The 16396-nt window shown below is 47.5% G+C and overlaps 1 protein-coding gene across 1 annotated transcript in view; it reads left to right on the top strand.

The window, feature by feature from the left end:
• Positions 1-16396, top strand: part of LOC306919198 (uncharacterized protein) — a gene marked incomplete at its 3' end in the record, with an annotated part of 69935 nt that overhangs the window by 8144 nt on the left and 45395 nt on the right. The window contains exons 4-8 of the mRNA XM_079532019.1: positions 17-181; positions 8476-9377; positions 12704-12972; positions 14662-14752; positions 16009-16273. Coding sequence (XP_079388145.1) covers positions 155-181; positions 8476-9377; positions 12704-12972; positions 14662-14752; positions 16009-16273 — 1554 coding nt within the window. The 5' untranslated portion in view covers positions 17-154. The remainder of the gene's footprint in view (positions 1-16; positions 182-8475; positions 9378-12703; positions 12973-14661; positions 14753-16008; positions 16274-16396) is intronic.

The following is a 16396-nucleotide window of genomic DNA, read 5'->3' as shown; positions in this document are numbered from 1 at the left end:
GGTTTTGCGTCGCCAGGTGCGCCGACGCTCTCTGAGGAAGAAGAAGAAGGTGGGCGGGGCCCCGGAGCGCCGGGGGGGCGGCGACCACCACCACTATGACCGTGACGGCGGCGAATCAGAAGACAGCGGCGACGGCTGTGGTGGCGTGGTGAGCATGGAACACGCCCACAAATACCGGCAGGTAAAATCTACCATAGAGAGAGAGAAGAGCAGGGTTTATTTGGACAACAAATTTAAGATTTTAGTTTCAGTCATTTATCGTCTTTTTGAATAGTTTTAATTTAGTTTATGTCCACATTTTAGTCACCTGGAATGTTTTATTGTCAGTCTAGTTTTAGACGACTTAAAGGGATATTCAGTGATTTCACTTAATTCAAATATCACTTATTTTGTCTTATTTTTTGGATAATCCTCCCTACTATAAAGTGTGTTGACCATATAAGGAGTTCCTCCCTGTCCCCAGTGAGCCCCTGGGGTCAAAAAACCCTAGTTTCGGTTTGGGCTTTGGGTGGCAAAGCCTTCATCCAATCAGGATGAGAGGGGCCTTCCTCCAATCATGATCGAGTGGGGCAGGCCTTGGTGCACGTGCTGTTGGTCTGTTGTACTTCCCCCACTGTAGAGCGTGTGCATGTGCACATCTTGTTACCGGGAGGACCGGGGTCTTTTCCAAATCACCCAAATCACTGAATGCTCCTTTAATATCACAAGATATTAGTCGACTAAATCTACAGTTGAGGAGAGACGGGTGACAGCCGGAATGTAGACGGCACCCGGGTGAGCAGTGTGGGTTAGCGCCCCCATGAGGAGGGGAGCAGTGTGGGTTAGCGCCCCAGCCTGTGTCCTCCAGGGGGAGCAGTATGGGTTAGCGCCCCAGCCTGTGTCCTCCAGGGGGAGCAGTATGGGTTAGCGCCCCAGCCTGTGTCCTCCAGGGGGAGCAGTATGGGTTAGCGCCCCAGCCTGTGTCCTCCGTGAGGAGGTGAGCAGTGTGGGTTAGCGCCCCAGCCTGTGTCCTCCAGGGGGAGCAGTATGGGTTAGCGCCCCAGCCTGTGTCCTCCGTGAGGAGGTGAGCAGTATGGGTTAGCGCCCCAGCCTGTGTCCTCCGTGAGGAGGGGAGCAGTATGGGTTAGCGCCCCAGCCTGTGTCCTCCGTGAGGAGGGGAGCAGTATGGGTTAGCACCCCAGCCTGTGTCCTCCATGAGGAGGTGAGCAGTATGGGTTAGCGCCCCAGCCTGTGTCCTCCGTGAGGAGGTGAGCAGTATGGGTTAGCGCCCCAGCCTGTGTCCTCCGTGAGGAGGTGAGCAGTATGGGTTAGCGCCCCAGCCTGTGTCCTCCATGAGGAGGTGAGCAGTATGGGTTAGAGCCCCAGCCTGTGTCCTCCAGGGGGAGCAGTATGGGTTAGCGCCCCAGCCTGTGTCCTCCGTGAGGAGGTGAGCAGTGTGGGTTAGCGCCCCAGCCTGTGTCCTCCGTGAGGAGGTGAGCAGTGTGGGTTAGCGCCCCAGCCTGTGTCCTCCGTGAGGAGGAAGCCCAACAACCCTCGGTGAGGCCTTTGGGAGGGCCATGCAAGCAGCAAGTGGAGCAGCAGCACCATGTCCCTGCGGAACCATTGCCCACCACTCCTGAATGGAGTGCCTGGTGCTGGGACTCTGGTGCAACGCACAGGTCCTCACTCTACTCCTGGTGAGAGCAGGAGTGGACCTGGTGAGACATAGGAGGGGCCCGGACAGGAGACAACCCACAGAGCCTAGTCCCTCCATGCGCCAGAAGTGTACCTCCCAGCCCTGGCAGAGTAGTTCTGGAGTAGTTCCAACGGATTGTGTGCCCCTGGTTTTTCCCTAGTGGGACTGATTGAGGGTAGCTACTGGGACGTAAGTCGGGACTTGATCACTCCCGGCTGGGTCACCTGAGTGAGGGATATATGATGTTAGAAGACCCGAAACCCCGTTGACCTCAGGATACATCACTGAGGATACGTCCCAGGTGCATCCATGACCTCAGGATACATCACTGAGGATACGTCCCAGGTGCATCCATGACCTCAGGATACATCACTGAGGATACGTCCCCGTTGACCTCAGGATACATCACTGAGGATACGTCCCCGTTGACCTCAGGATACATCACTGAGGATACGTCCCCGTTGACCTCAGGATACATCACTGAGGATACGTCCCTGTTGACCTCAGGATACATCACTGAGGATACGTCCCCGTTGACCTCAGGATACATCACTGAGGATACGTCCCCGTTGACCTTAGGATACATCAATGAGGATACGTCCCCGTTGACCTCAGGATATATCACTGAGGATACGTCCCCGTTGACCTCAGGATACATCACTGAGGATACGTCCCCGTTGACCTCAGGATACATCACTGAGGATACGTCCCCGTTGACCTCAGGATACATCACTGAGGATACGTCCCCGTTGACCTCAGGATACATCACTGAGGATACGTCCCCGTTGACCTCAGGATACATCACTGAGGATACGTCCCCGTTGACCTCAGGATACATCACTGAGGATACGTCCCCGTTGACCTCAGGATACATCACTGAGGATACGTCCCCGTTGACCTCAGGATACATCACTGAGGATACGTCCCCGTTGACCTCAGGATACATCACTGAGGATACGTCCCAGTTGACCTCAGGATACATCACTGAGGATACGTCCCCGTTGACCTCAGGATACATCACTGAGCATACGTCCCCGTTGACCTCAGGATACATCACTGAGGATACGTCCCCGTTGACCTCAGGATACATCACTGAGCATACGTCCCAGGTGCATCCATGACCTCAGGATACATCACTGAGGATACGTCCCAGGTGCATCCATGACCTCAGGATACATCACTGAGGATACGTCCCAGGTGCATCCATGCCATGTTTTTTAGTTATAGTTTTAGTCGACTGTAAAATGTATTTTGGCGGGCCTTGATGCCGTCGTAATGGCTGATTTTACACAAATGGCTGATCTACAAGCTCAGTGTGACGCGTTGTGAGCTTGTAGATCGGCTATTTTCAGCATGCAACCAAGTGTAAAATTACTTTTCTAAAACGGTTAGTCCCAATACTTGATTATGATTGGCTGGTTACCGTCACGTGACCGTTCACCATCGATAATCCACACCTTCAATCACTTTATATCATCCTGCAGCCTTGTAGCTGTACTGGGGAAGGGGAGTGTATTGCCTTACACACGCTGGCCGTGTGGGCGTCTAAGCACCGCCCGGCTCATATGACTGTGAATGTGTGGCTCCAGGCAGCCCCGTAAAGACATCAAGCGTTATTCTCCCGTCACATAGCCTACTTGCAGCAAAAGTGTGTGGCTCGCTCTGGTGGCGCAAAGCGTAGCTACTTTTGTGAATTTAATAGTTTTATGAGGTTAATATTGCTATATGTTTGTAACCGTTTTAGAAAAGCAATAAGCCACTCGAGGCCCCAGTTTACCGGGTGTTTTACAATGGCTGGGAGGGTACGCCTACGCCCCCAGGGAGGGTACGCCTACGCCCCCAGGGCTGGGAGGGTACGCCTACGCCCCCAGGGCTGGGAGGGTACGCCTACGCCCCCAGGGAGGGTACGCCTACGCCCCCAGGGCTGGGAGGGTACGCCTACGCCCCCAGGGCTGGGAGGGTACGCCTACGCCCCCAGGGCTGGGAGGGTACGCCTACGCCCCCAGGGCTGGGAGGGTACGCCTACGCCCCCATGGCTGGGAGGGTACGCCTACGCCCCCAGGGCTGGGAGTGTACGCCTACGCCCCCAGGGCTGGGAGGGTACGCCTACGCCCCCAGGGCTGGGAGGGTACGCCTACGCCCCCAGCCACTGTAAAATACCTGGTAACCTGAGACCTCTCGTGGCTTATTGCTTAAATACTGGATCTCTTGTCCACTAGTCCCTTCCTAGTGGATCTCTTGTCCACTAGTCCCTTCCTAACATTTCTAGTTTTTATTTGTTGACGAAATTGTCAATTAATATGTAGTCTTAGTTTATTCATCATGCTATGAAGCAGCTAACTCCACCACCTCTCAAACTGTCTGCTAAAGCAGCCAACTCCACCACCTCTCAAACTGTCTGCTAAAGCAGCTAACTCCACCACCTCTCCCTCTCCGAAACTGTCTGTTAAAGCAGCTAACTCCACCACCTCTCTCCCTCTCAAACTGTCTGCTAAAGCAGCTAACTCCACCACCTCTCCTCCTCTCAAACTGTCTGCTTAACCCCACCACCTCTCAAACTGTCTGCTAAAGCAGCTAACTCCACCACCTCTCCCCCTCTCAAAATGTCTGCTAAAGCAGCTAACTCCACCACCTCTCCCCCTCTCAAAATGTCTGCTAAAGCAGCTAACTCCACCACCTCTCAAACTGTCTGCTAAAGCAGCTAACTCCACCACCTCTCAAACTGTCTGCTAAAGCAGCTAACTCCACCACCTCTCCCCCTCTCAAAATGTCTGCTAAAGCAGCTAACTCCACCACCTCTCCCCCTCTCAAAATGTCTGCTAAAGCAGCTAACTCCACCACCTCTCCCCCTCTCAAAATGTCTGCTAAAGCAACTAACTCCACCACCTCTCCCCTCTCAAACTGTCTGCTAAAGCAGCTAACTCCACCACCTCTCAAACTGTCTGCTATAAAGCAGCTAACTCCACCACCTCCCCCCCTCTCAAACTGTCTGCTAAAGCAACTAACTCCACCACCTCTCCCCCTTTCAAACTGTCTGCTAAAGCAGCTAACTTCACCACCTCTCAAAATGTCTGCTAAAGCAGCTAACTCCACCACCTCTCCCCCTCTCAAACTGTCTGCTAAAGCAGCTAACTCCACCACCTCTAAAACTGTCTGCTATAAAGCAGCTAACTCCACCACCTCTCCCAATTTACAATTTACAATTTAGGCATTTAGCAGACGTTCTTAATCCAGAGCGATTTACATTAAGCAAGAACAAAAAGCATGGGAATACATCACATATATAAAAAAGCATTTATCAAGAAACATGCGTAAGCTAAGAACGTAGCTAGAACATATAAACATATAAACTATACATATATACTATACTATGCTGTACATATATACTATGAAGTGCTATGACTACATACAATGCAATTATTGTGCTGTCTACATAACATGCTATAAGTCTGTATCAAATGCTAGTCTAAAAAGTGCTGTCTAAGGAGGTAGGGTAAGTGCTATGGGCCATGGTGGAGTCTGAAAAGGTGGGTTTTCAGACTACGGCGGAAGATTGGGAGTGAGATTGGGCAGTTCTGATTGCAACGGGGAGTGCATTCCACAGTTTTGGAGCCAGAAGGGAGAAGAGTTTGGGACGTGTGGAGCGTTGTCCCGGCGTTTTTAGTGAGGGTACTTCCAGCTTCCCTGCATTGGCTGATCTGAGTGCCCGGGAGGGTTTGTAGGGTTCAATCATACTTGGGGGAGCCATACCTCTGGTTGCTTTGAATGCCAGCATCAGGGTTTTGTATTCTGTGCGGGCAGCGACCGGGAGCCAGTGGAGGGAGCGGAGCAGGGGGGAGACATGTGAGAATTTTGGCTGGTTGAAGACCAAGCGACCCTCTCAAACTGTCTGCTAACCCAGCTAACATAGGGTTTAACCCTGTGAGAACCACTGATATAGAAACATGAGGTTTAACCCTGTGAGAACCACTGGTATAGAAACATAGGGTGTAACCCTGTGAGAACCACTGATATAGAAACATAGGGTTTAACCCTGTGAGAACCACTGGTATAGAAACATAGGGTGTAACCCTGTGAGAACCACTGATATAGAAACATGAGGTTTAACCCTGTGAGAACCACTGATATAGAAACATGAGGTTTAACCCTGTGAGAACCACTGATATAGAAACATAGCGTTTAACCCTGTGAGAACCACTGATATAGAAACATAGGGTTTAACCCTGTGAGAACCACTGATATAGAAACATGAGGTTTAACCCTGTGAGAACCACTGATATAGAAACATGAGGTTTAACCCTGTGAGAACCACTGATATAGAAACATGAGGGTTTAACCCTGTGAGAACCACTGATATAGAAACATGAGGTTTAACCCTGTGAGAACCACTGATATAGAAACATGATGTTTAACCCTGTGAGAACCACTGATATAGAAACATAGGGTTTAACCCTGTGAGAACCACTGATATAGAAACATAGGGTTTAACCCTGTGAGAACCACTGATATAGAAACATAGGGTTTAACCCTGTGAGAACCACTGATATAGAAACATGATGTTTAACCCTGTGAGAACCACTGATATAGAAACATAGGGTTTAACCCTGTGAGAACCACTGACATAGAAACATAGGGTTTAACCCTGTGAGAACCACTGATATAGAAACCTGAGGTTTAACCCTGTGAGAACCACTGATATAGAAACATGAGGTTTAACCCTGTGAGAACCACTGATATAGAAACATGAGGTTTAACCCTGTGAGAACCACTGATATAGAAACATGAGGTTTAACCCTGTGAGAACCACTGATATAGAAACATAGGGTTTAACCCTGTGAGAACCACTGATATAGAAACATGAGGTTTAACCCTGTGAGAACCACTGATATAGAAACATGAGGTTTAACCCTGTGAGAACCACTGATATAGAAACATGAGGTTTAACCCTGTGAGAACCACTGACATAGAAACATGGGGTTTAACCCTGTGAGAACCACTGATATAGAAACATGAGGTTTAACCCTGTGAGAACCACTGATATAGAAACATAGGGTTTAACCCTGTGAGAACCACTGATATAGAAACATAGGGTTTAACCCTGTGAGAACCACTGATATAGAAACATAGGGTTTAACCCTGTGAGAACCACTGATATAGAAACATAGGGTTTAACCCTGTGAGAACCACTGATATAGAAACATAGGGTTTAACCCTGTGAGAACCACTGATATAGAAACATAGGGTTTAACCCTGTGAGAACCACTGATATAGAAACATAGGGTTTAACCCTGTGAGAACCACTGATATAGAAACATAGGGTTTAACCCTGTGAGAACCACTGATATAGAAACATAGGGTTTAACCCTGTGAGAACCACTGATATAGAAACATAGGTCCTCATTCACAACGGCGTTTACGCTCATAAAGTGACGTTACGTGAGCGGAGCGTGAGCGGACAGGCATTTACGTGGATTCCCACATTACGTGGGAATTCATGAACTTGAACGTGAACTTGACGGTGACGTGGGTTGGTCGGAAATTCCGCTGAAAGCTGCGCCACCTCTCATGGTCGTGTACGGCTTGCGTAGATTTATTAAGAAGGCTTTAGTCTTCATGCTGAATCAATTAAAAGTCCCCAAATCTCAGATAAAATATGTAGGCATGTGTCCCCAACATTGGTCGCACATAAAAAAATATAGCCTATATAAAAGCCAAGTATCACTTGTATGCCTAAATGCATGCATTCTAGAGGCAGGCTAGCCTAGAGTGCCATACAGAAACTGCCCCTGCAAGCCCGACACCTTTTTTATTTATTTATTAGGATATTTCTAGCATGCGCGATTGCGCTGCTCACTTGACAGCTTTCTACTCGCAGTGCAACGCGCTGTGAGCTTGTAGATCGGCTCTCGCAGTCTCGCGCTGCATGTTAAAAAACAAACTCACAATTATAATAAGAACATACACTTATCTGCATTCTGCACTGTACGAATCCAACGTTGTTTAGTGTAGTAATGTCTGCAGTATAGGCCTATTTAAATTGTTTCGTTATGGAGCTCCTTTGAGTCAGTCTGACTGTCGGTGCGTGTGTGTGTGTGTGTGGGGGGGGATTAGCCCTATATAAAAAATAGAAGACCACATTAGCCTATTTGAATGAATGGCATCAGCGTGTTTGAAAGTCGGCCAGTCATATCATAGTTTTAAGCCAGCTCACCTCCACTCGCGCTTGTTCACAAACATGACGGACAGACAGACAAGAAAGGCTGTTGATGATGATTATTATTACCACTGTAACTCGCTGATGCAGGTGCAGGCTATGATGACGTATTTCGATATTTCCTGTTGCCTTATATGGTGTGGGATGGGCGTTCTAACCAGGCGACACCAGGCGAATCGCTTGGGAAAAATGCGGAAAGGCTACACTCTGCGATCCGCACAAATGAAGTGATTACACCAGCTTCCCTGAATACGACGGGAGCAAATCGCAGCGTGATCGGACAGAGAAATACGATGATATTTAGTATCTGTTTACGCATACGTTACACTGCGGTGTATTTCTCCTTTGTGAATGAGGACCATAGGGTTTAACCCTGTGAGAACCACTGATATAGAAACATAGGGTTTAACCCTGTGAGAACCACTGATATAGAAACATAGGGTTTAACCCTGTGAGAACCACTGATATAGAAACATAGGGTAATACACAGACGGAACACAGAACATGCGTTTGATACGTGTGTACGAGGCCTCGGTCAAACTGTTTTGTGTTTTGAAAACCGTGTTTTACGTTTTCTGTCTTGCAGAGCGTTCAGTCCATCCGTCAGCAGAGCTCTACTGCCCCCGGTGGAGGAGCGGGGGCACTGCGTCCGTTCAGGAGCCGAGTCATGGACTCATGGAGCGCCGCGGCTAACGCTAGCGGTGGCACTAACGCTCGGCGCTGGGAGCGTGCGGCCTCCTCCTCCGCCAACGCCACAAGCCCGGCCTCGCTTCCCGGGGTGTCGCGCGTCGTGTCAAAGGTCACCATCCCCTCCTTCCTCCTCTCCCCCCCCCCTCCCCCGCCCAGCTCCGGAGGAGGAGGGGGGGGGAGGGGCGAGTTGTCACCATCGTCACGCTATTCCAGCACAGAGACGCTCCGAGACGATGGGGAGGAGGAAGAGGGTAAGGCTAACGCTAAGGCTAACGCTAACGCTAAGGCTAAGGCGTTGTGGTTTAGCAGGGCGGGAGCGTCCACGGCTAGCGGCGCTAACAGAGCCGCTGCGGCGGCTAGCCTCTCGGCTAGCGGCGCTAACAGAGCCGCTGCGGCGGCTAGCCTCTCGGCGATGTGCATCGGCAGCAAGACGTACCGCGGGAACTTCACCGTGTACCGCTCGCCCAGCTTCGGACACGGCGATGACTTCTCTCACACTCCCGCCGCTAGGCTCCGCCTCCTCCCCAGGGCAGGGGAGAAGACCACACCCACCTCCCCCCCCTCCTCCTCCTGGGCGCTGAGGGGGAGGCTGGGGGGAGTGGGAGGCGGAAGGGGGGGGTCTGCGGACCACCAACCAGGCATCTCTACATCCAACCCCGACATCGCGGCCTCTTCGTCGGACGACGTGGCGACGCCCCTCGGCCTCCTGAAGGCCGACCTCTCGGAGCCCAAGGTCAAGAGGCGGAGCAAAGCGACGGCGGAGGAGGAGGAGGGGGGCGGTCCCTCGTCCGTCTACAGGTAGGCCCGCCCACAATCATTACATCATCATCTCCTCCTGATGGAGGTGCTAGCGCCTCCTATGTTCAGCTGTTGGTAGTGTGTTGTCCTTCACCAGCGCCTCCTATGTTCAGCTGTTGGTAGTGTGTTGTCCTTCACCAGCGCCTCCTATGTTCAGCTGTTGGTAGTGTGTTGTCCTTCACCAGCGCCTCCTATGTTCAGCTGTTGGTAGTGTGTTGTCCTTCACCAGCGCCTCCTATGTACAGCTGTTGGTAGTGTGTTGTCCTTCACCAGCGCCTCCTATGTTCAGCTGTTGGTAGTGTGTTGTCCTTCACCAGCGCCTCCTATGTTCAGCTGTTGGTAGTGTGTTGTCCTTCACCAGCGCCTCCTATGTTCAGCTGTTGGTAGTGTGTTGTCCTTCACCAGCGCCTCCTATGTACAGCTGTTGGTAGTGTGTTGTCCTTCACCAGCGCCTCCTATGTACAGCTGTTGGTAGTGTGTTGTCCTTCACCAGCGCCTCCTATGTTCAGCTGTTGGTAGTGTGTTGTCCTTCACCAGCGCCTCCTATGTTCAGCTGTTGGTAGTGTGCCGTTAAATTCTCATTGACGATGGACGGAGAATATTACGTCATGATGACGTGCGATGATGAGAACACCCCTCACTTCACACTGGTGTGATTTTTTCCTTTCGATAATCGCAATTAATTGTGCATAATAATAATAATAATAATGATAATAATAATGTGGCTCAGGAGGTAGAGCAGGTCGTCCAATGATCCCTGGGTCGGCCGTTAGAATCCCGGCTCCTCCTCCTGTCCACATGTGGAAGTGTCCTTGGGCAAAACACTGAACCCTACAATGTCTCCAGTGAGTTGGTCGGTGTGAGCTCGCCACCGTCGGTGTGTGAACGTGGGAAGTGAGGACGCTGGCGTCGACTGTTCACCGCTTCACCTCCCAATGTATGAATGAATGAACCTTCACCTCCCAATGTATGAATGAATGAACCTTCACCTCCCAATGTATGAATGAATGAACCTTCACCTCCCAATGTATGAATGACTGAACCTTCAACTCCCAATGTATGAATGAATGGACCTTCACCTCCCAACGTATGAATGAATGAACCTTCACCTCCCAATGTATGAATGAATGAACCTTCACCTCCCAATCTATGAATGAATGAACCTTCACCTCCCAATGTATGAATGAATGAACCTTCACCTCCAAATGTATGAATGAATGAACCTTCACCTCCCAATGTATGAATGAATGAACCTTCACCTCCCAATGTATCAATGAATGAACCTTCACCTCCCAATGTATGAATGAATGAACCTTCACCTCCAAATGTATGAATGAATGAACCTTCACCTCCCAATGTATGAATGAATGAACCTTCACCTCCCAATGTATGAATGAATGAACCTTCACCTCCCAATGTATGAATGAATGAACCTTCACCTCCCAATGTATGAATGAATGAACCTTCACCTCCCAATGTATGAATGAATTAACCTTTGTAAAGCGCTGGAAAAGCGCTATAAAAATGCAATTCATTATTATTATTATTATTATTATAATGAATTGTGCATGATTGTCAATCGTTTCCATGTTGCATCCTCACTTTCGTCTCAAAGTTTTTAACACAATGTTTGTTTTAACACAATGTTTGTGTTAACACAATGTTTGTGTTAACACAAACCCTCAAAGCTGGACACAGGAGTGGCTAGCGCCCCTCAAAGATGTCTGTACACTTTCAAACATTTTTCAGAAAAAATCTACAACATATAATAGATCTACAAGCTTACAGTTTTCTTAACCCATTGTGGACGGGAACCCGTTTTGGTGTTTTAACTAAGCATTATGTTATACTTAACAAAAAAGTATAAGCAGATCTACAAGCTCATAGCGCGCCACTCGGTGGCGCGCTACGAGCTTGTAGGTCTGCTTTTTTTGGAAAATCGTGAAAATGCGGCACAAATCTTTGAATATATATTCTTTCAGAAGACTTTTTAATTTCGACGTCAGGCCTACATGGGTTCATTTGCTTAATAACGTATAATGTTCATTTCCTGAAAAATGAACGTTTTAATTAGGAGGACAGCAGAGATATGTAATAGATTACATCCTCATTAGGAGGACAGCAGATATATGTAATAGATTACATCCTCATTAGGAGGACAGCAGAGATATGTAATAGATTACATCCTCATTAGGAGGACAGCAGAGATATGTAATAGATTACATCCTCATTAGGAGGACAGCAGAGATATGTAATAGATTACATCCTCATTAGGAGGACAGCAGAGATATGTAATAGATTACATCCTCATTAGGAGGACAGCAGAGATATGTAATAGATTACATCCTCATTAGGAGGACAGCAGAGTTATGTAATAGATTACATCCTCATTAGGAGGACAGCAGAGATATGTAATAGATTACATCCTCATTAGGAGGACAGCAGAGATATGTAATAGATTACATCCTCATTAGGAGGACAGCAGAGATATGTAATAGATTACATCCTCATTAGGAGGACAGCAGAGCTATGTAATAGATTACATCCTCATTAGGAGGACAGCAGAGATATGTAATAGATTACATCCTCATTAGGAGGACAGCAGAGATATGTAATAGATTACATCCTGCGGAGAACAATCCTAATTCATCGGAGAACAATCCTAATTCAGCGGAGAACAATCCTAATTCAGCGGAGAACAATCCTAATTCATCGGAGAACAATCCTAATTCAGCGGAGAACAATCCTAATTCAGCGGATAACAATCCTAATTCATCAGAGAACAATCCTAATTCAGCGGAGAACAATCCTAATTCAGCGGAGAACAATCCTTGATTCTGCGGCTTAGTTTATATTAACTTTTTTAACCTAAAATGAGCAGTTATCAAGCTATTTTTTAAAAATAATAAGTACAATCTTTCATGAAATAGATACAATTAATTGTAATTATGGATGAGTCATGATAATCAAATATTCCAATAATCATTTTTGGGGATCGATTATTATTATTCATGTATTTATATCTAATTTAAAACACACAATGTTCCAACGTTCAATGCAAAAAAAAACTAAACTAAACAATGAATTATTTAACCCATTTTGGGCGGGAACCCCTTTTGGTGTTAGCATTATGTTATGCTTTAGCTATTGAAAAATAGCAGATCTACAAGCTCGTAGCGCGCCACCGAGTGGCACGCTACGAGCTTGTAGGTCTGCTATTTTTGAAAAATCGAAGAACCACTGACATAGAAACATAGCTTTTTCAGAAAACTGAAAATGGGTTAAAAGCAAATATTTGTGATTAAAATGAGTTATATGTGTGACAGGACGGGGTCATGGAGGGGTCATGGTGACCAGACGGGGTCATGGCGGGGTCATGGTGACCAGACGGGGTCATGGCGAGGTCAGTCGCCAGTCGTTTCCCGCCGTCCGTCGCTGAAGGAGCTGACCGCCACGCTGCGCCGAGCCAAGTCCTTCACCTCCTCCTCCACTGGGGCGGGAACCAGTGCCACCCAGAGGAGCTGCTCTGAACTGCAGCTGGACCCGGACCAATCAGAGCGAGGGGGGAGTGGCCTCTCAGACACACGGCGAGCAGGTGATAAAGATAAAGAGAACTTTTTTCGTCCGTTAATTTCTTTTCATTAAATGGAAATGTGTCTTTGGCTCAGCGGTAGAGTGGCCGGATGTGAACCGTGAGGTTCCCGGTTCGAACCCTGTGGGCTCCCCCAGAGTTAGTGTGGAAGTGTCCTTGAGCAAGACTCTGAACCCCTGATTGCTCCTGATGTGCAGGTTGGTGCCTTGCATGGTTTCCTCCACCATCGGTGTGTGAATGTGTGTGTGAATGGGTGAATGTAATGCACAATCTATGTAAAGGTGTGTGAATGGGTGAATGTAATGCACAATCTATGTAAAGGTGTGTGAATGGGTGAATGTAATGCACAATCTATGTAAAGGTGTGTGAATGGGTGAATGTAATGAACAATCTATGTAAAGGTGTGTGAATGGGTGAATGTAATGCACAATCTATGTAAAGGTGTGTGAATGGGTGAATGTAATGCACAATCTATGTAAAGGTGTGTGAATGGGTGAATGTAATGAACAATCTATGTAAAGGTGTGTGAATGGGTGAATGTAATGCACAATCTATGTAAAGGTGTGTGAATGGGTGAATGTAATGCACAATCTATGTAAAGGTGTGTGAATGGGTGAATGTAATGCACAATCTATGTAAAGGTGTGTGAATGGGTGAATGTAATGCACAATCTATGTAAAGGTGTGTGAATGGGTGAATGTAATGCACAATCTATGTAAAGGTGTGTGAATGGGTGAATGTAATGCACAATCTATGTAAAGGTGTGTGAATGGGTGAATGTAATGCACAATCTATGTAAAGGTGTGTGAATGGGTGAATGTAATGCACAATCTATGTAAAGGTGTGTGAATGGGTGAATGCAATGCACAATCTATGTAAAGGTGTGTGAATGGGTGAATGCAATGCACACTCTATGTAAAGGTGTGTGAATGGGTGAATGTAATGCACACTCTATGTAAAGGTGTGTGAATGGGTGAATGTAATGCACACTATGTAAAGGTGTGTGAATGGGTGAATGCAATGCACACTCTATGCAAAGGTGTGTGAATGGGTGAATGTAATGCACACTCTATGTAAAGGTGTGTGAATGGGTGAATGTAATGCACACTCTATGTAAAGGTGTGTGAATGGGTGAATGCAATGCACACTCTATGTAAAGGTGTGTGAATGGGTGAATGTAATGCACAATCCATGTAAAACGCCTTGGATAAAGGCGCTATATAAATGCACCATTTACCATTACATAAAATAAGTAACACAATGCATTAAAATAATATATAAAATGCATTCACGTAACGCATGGACAATGATCATGGGCCGTGTGGCGATGAGGTGGTGGAACTACGTATTTAAACGTAACACAGTGAGGATGAGGTGGTGGAACTACCTATTTAAACGTAACACAGTGAGGATGAGGTGGTGGAACTACCTATTTAAACATAACACAGTGAGGATGAGGTGGTGGAACTACCTATTTAAACGTAACACAGTGAGGATGAGGTGGTGGAACTACCTATTTAAATGTAACACAGTGAGGATGAGGTGGTGGAACTACCTATTTAAACGTAACACAGTGAGGATGAGGTGGTGGAACTACCTATTTAAACATAACACAGTGAGGATGAGGTGGTGGAACTACCTATTTAAACGTAACACAGTGGGGATTCTTTGTTTTCGCTAATTTCACCCTAGGTGGGAGTGGCCTGGAGCGAGCGAGGAGTGGCTTCCTGCCCGACAGGGAGGTACAAAGTGACGAAGGAGGCGGAGACCTCCGTGTGGGCAGGTTGGTGTGATGTCATATCGTAACCGTATCGCCATAACGATGGAGTGACGTAGTCCTTTTCAGAGATATGGTGTATTTATATACATACATTTATTATTTTGGAGAACGACGTATTTTGGCCTAAATGTTACTCCTTTTTCTTTTTGTTTCTGTAACCTTGTAGGTAACAGAAAACAATATATGTTAATGACGTTTAGAAGATTTAGAACACCTGGGGGTCTTTATGTGTGTAATGTGGTTTAGAACACTGTCCTGGGGGTCTTTATGTGTGTAATGTGGTTTAGAACACTGTCCTGGGGGTCTTTATGTGTGTAATGTGGTTTAGAACACTGTCCTGGGGGTCTTTATGTGTGTAATGTGGTTTAGAACACTGTCCTGGGGGTCTTTATGTGTGTAATGTGGTTTAGAACAGGGGTTCTCAACGTTTTTGGCCGGGGACCCCCAAAAATGCTTTGGCAACGTCTCGGGACCCCCACCCCGCCCACTCCCTACCCCCAATATAAATTAACTGCTACAATAACCTTAATAATAGAGACAATACACCATAAATAAATACTGAAACCATAATCATTAGGGAAGGTGTATGCATGTACTATGTGTACTATATGTAAACTCTTCATTTCCACTTTACAGCCATTCAGTTGGTAAAAAAAAAAAAAAACTCCAGTAAGCAGTGCAGAACCGAGAGTGCTATACTTCTCCAGTAAGCAGTGCAGAACAGAGAGTGCTATACTTCTCCAGTAAGCGGTGCAGAACAGAGAGTGCTATACTTCTCCAGTAAGCAGTGCAGAACCGAGAGTGCTATACTTCTCCAGTAAGCATTGCAGAACAGAGAGTGCTATACTTCTCCAGTAAGCGGTGCAGAACCGAGAGTGCTATACTTCTCCAGTAAGCGGTGCAGAACCGAGAGTGCTATACTTCTCCAGTAAGCAGTGCAGAACCGAGAGTGCTATACTTCTCCAGTAAGCGGTGCAGAACCGAGAGTGCTATACTTCTCCAGTAAGCGGTGCAGAACCGAGAGAGTGACACATTCTTTTGGATGTAAACTGCGCAACTTTTAGCTTTTTTGATCAGTTTTGCGGATCGGTGATTTTTTCACGGCCGATCCGTGATCGGCCGATTTTAATCGGCCACCGATCGATCGGAGCATCTCTAACAATAACCATAGAAAACACATGAAAGAATGTGGTGATAATACCGTGTACCGTGAATCTGTGATGCTGCTTGAAAAAAAACATTGTATATTTGTTCTACAGGTTGGTGGGAGGAGCTGGAAGGAGGCGGGGCTTAGCGTTTGCTGATGACGATGATGATGATGACGAGGGGGGCGTGGCCTTAAAGGACCGCGACGTGCAGGAGGCCAAGCGGCAGGTGATCCGTGACATCTGTCAGATGACCAGTCACATGACCGGTCACATGACCAGAGAGGAGGAGGAAGAGGAGGAGCCTGACGACCAAGAGCAGAAAGGGAAGGAGGCGGGGCTTAAGGAGACGAGGGGCGGAGTCACGGAAGACACCGAGGTAAGGGAGAACGTCCGCGTTATCACCTATAGCTTCGGTTCCCATGCTTTTATTTTGAAGTAGACTCGGTTCCCAGGCTTTTATTTTGATGGGCCAGGCTACCCGCCCCTCTAGACCAGAAAG

This window comes from Electrona antarctica, assembly GCF_951216825.1.
Source record: "Electrona antarctica genome assembly, contig: scaffold_51, whole genome shotgun sequence".
Taxonomy (NCBI): domain Eukaryota; kingdom Metazoa; phylum Chordata; class Actinopteri; order Myctophiformes; family Myctophidae; genus Electrona; species Electrona antarctica.
This window is presented reverse-complemented; position numbering and strand designations above follow the sequence as displayed.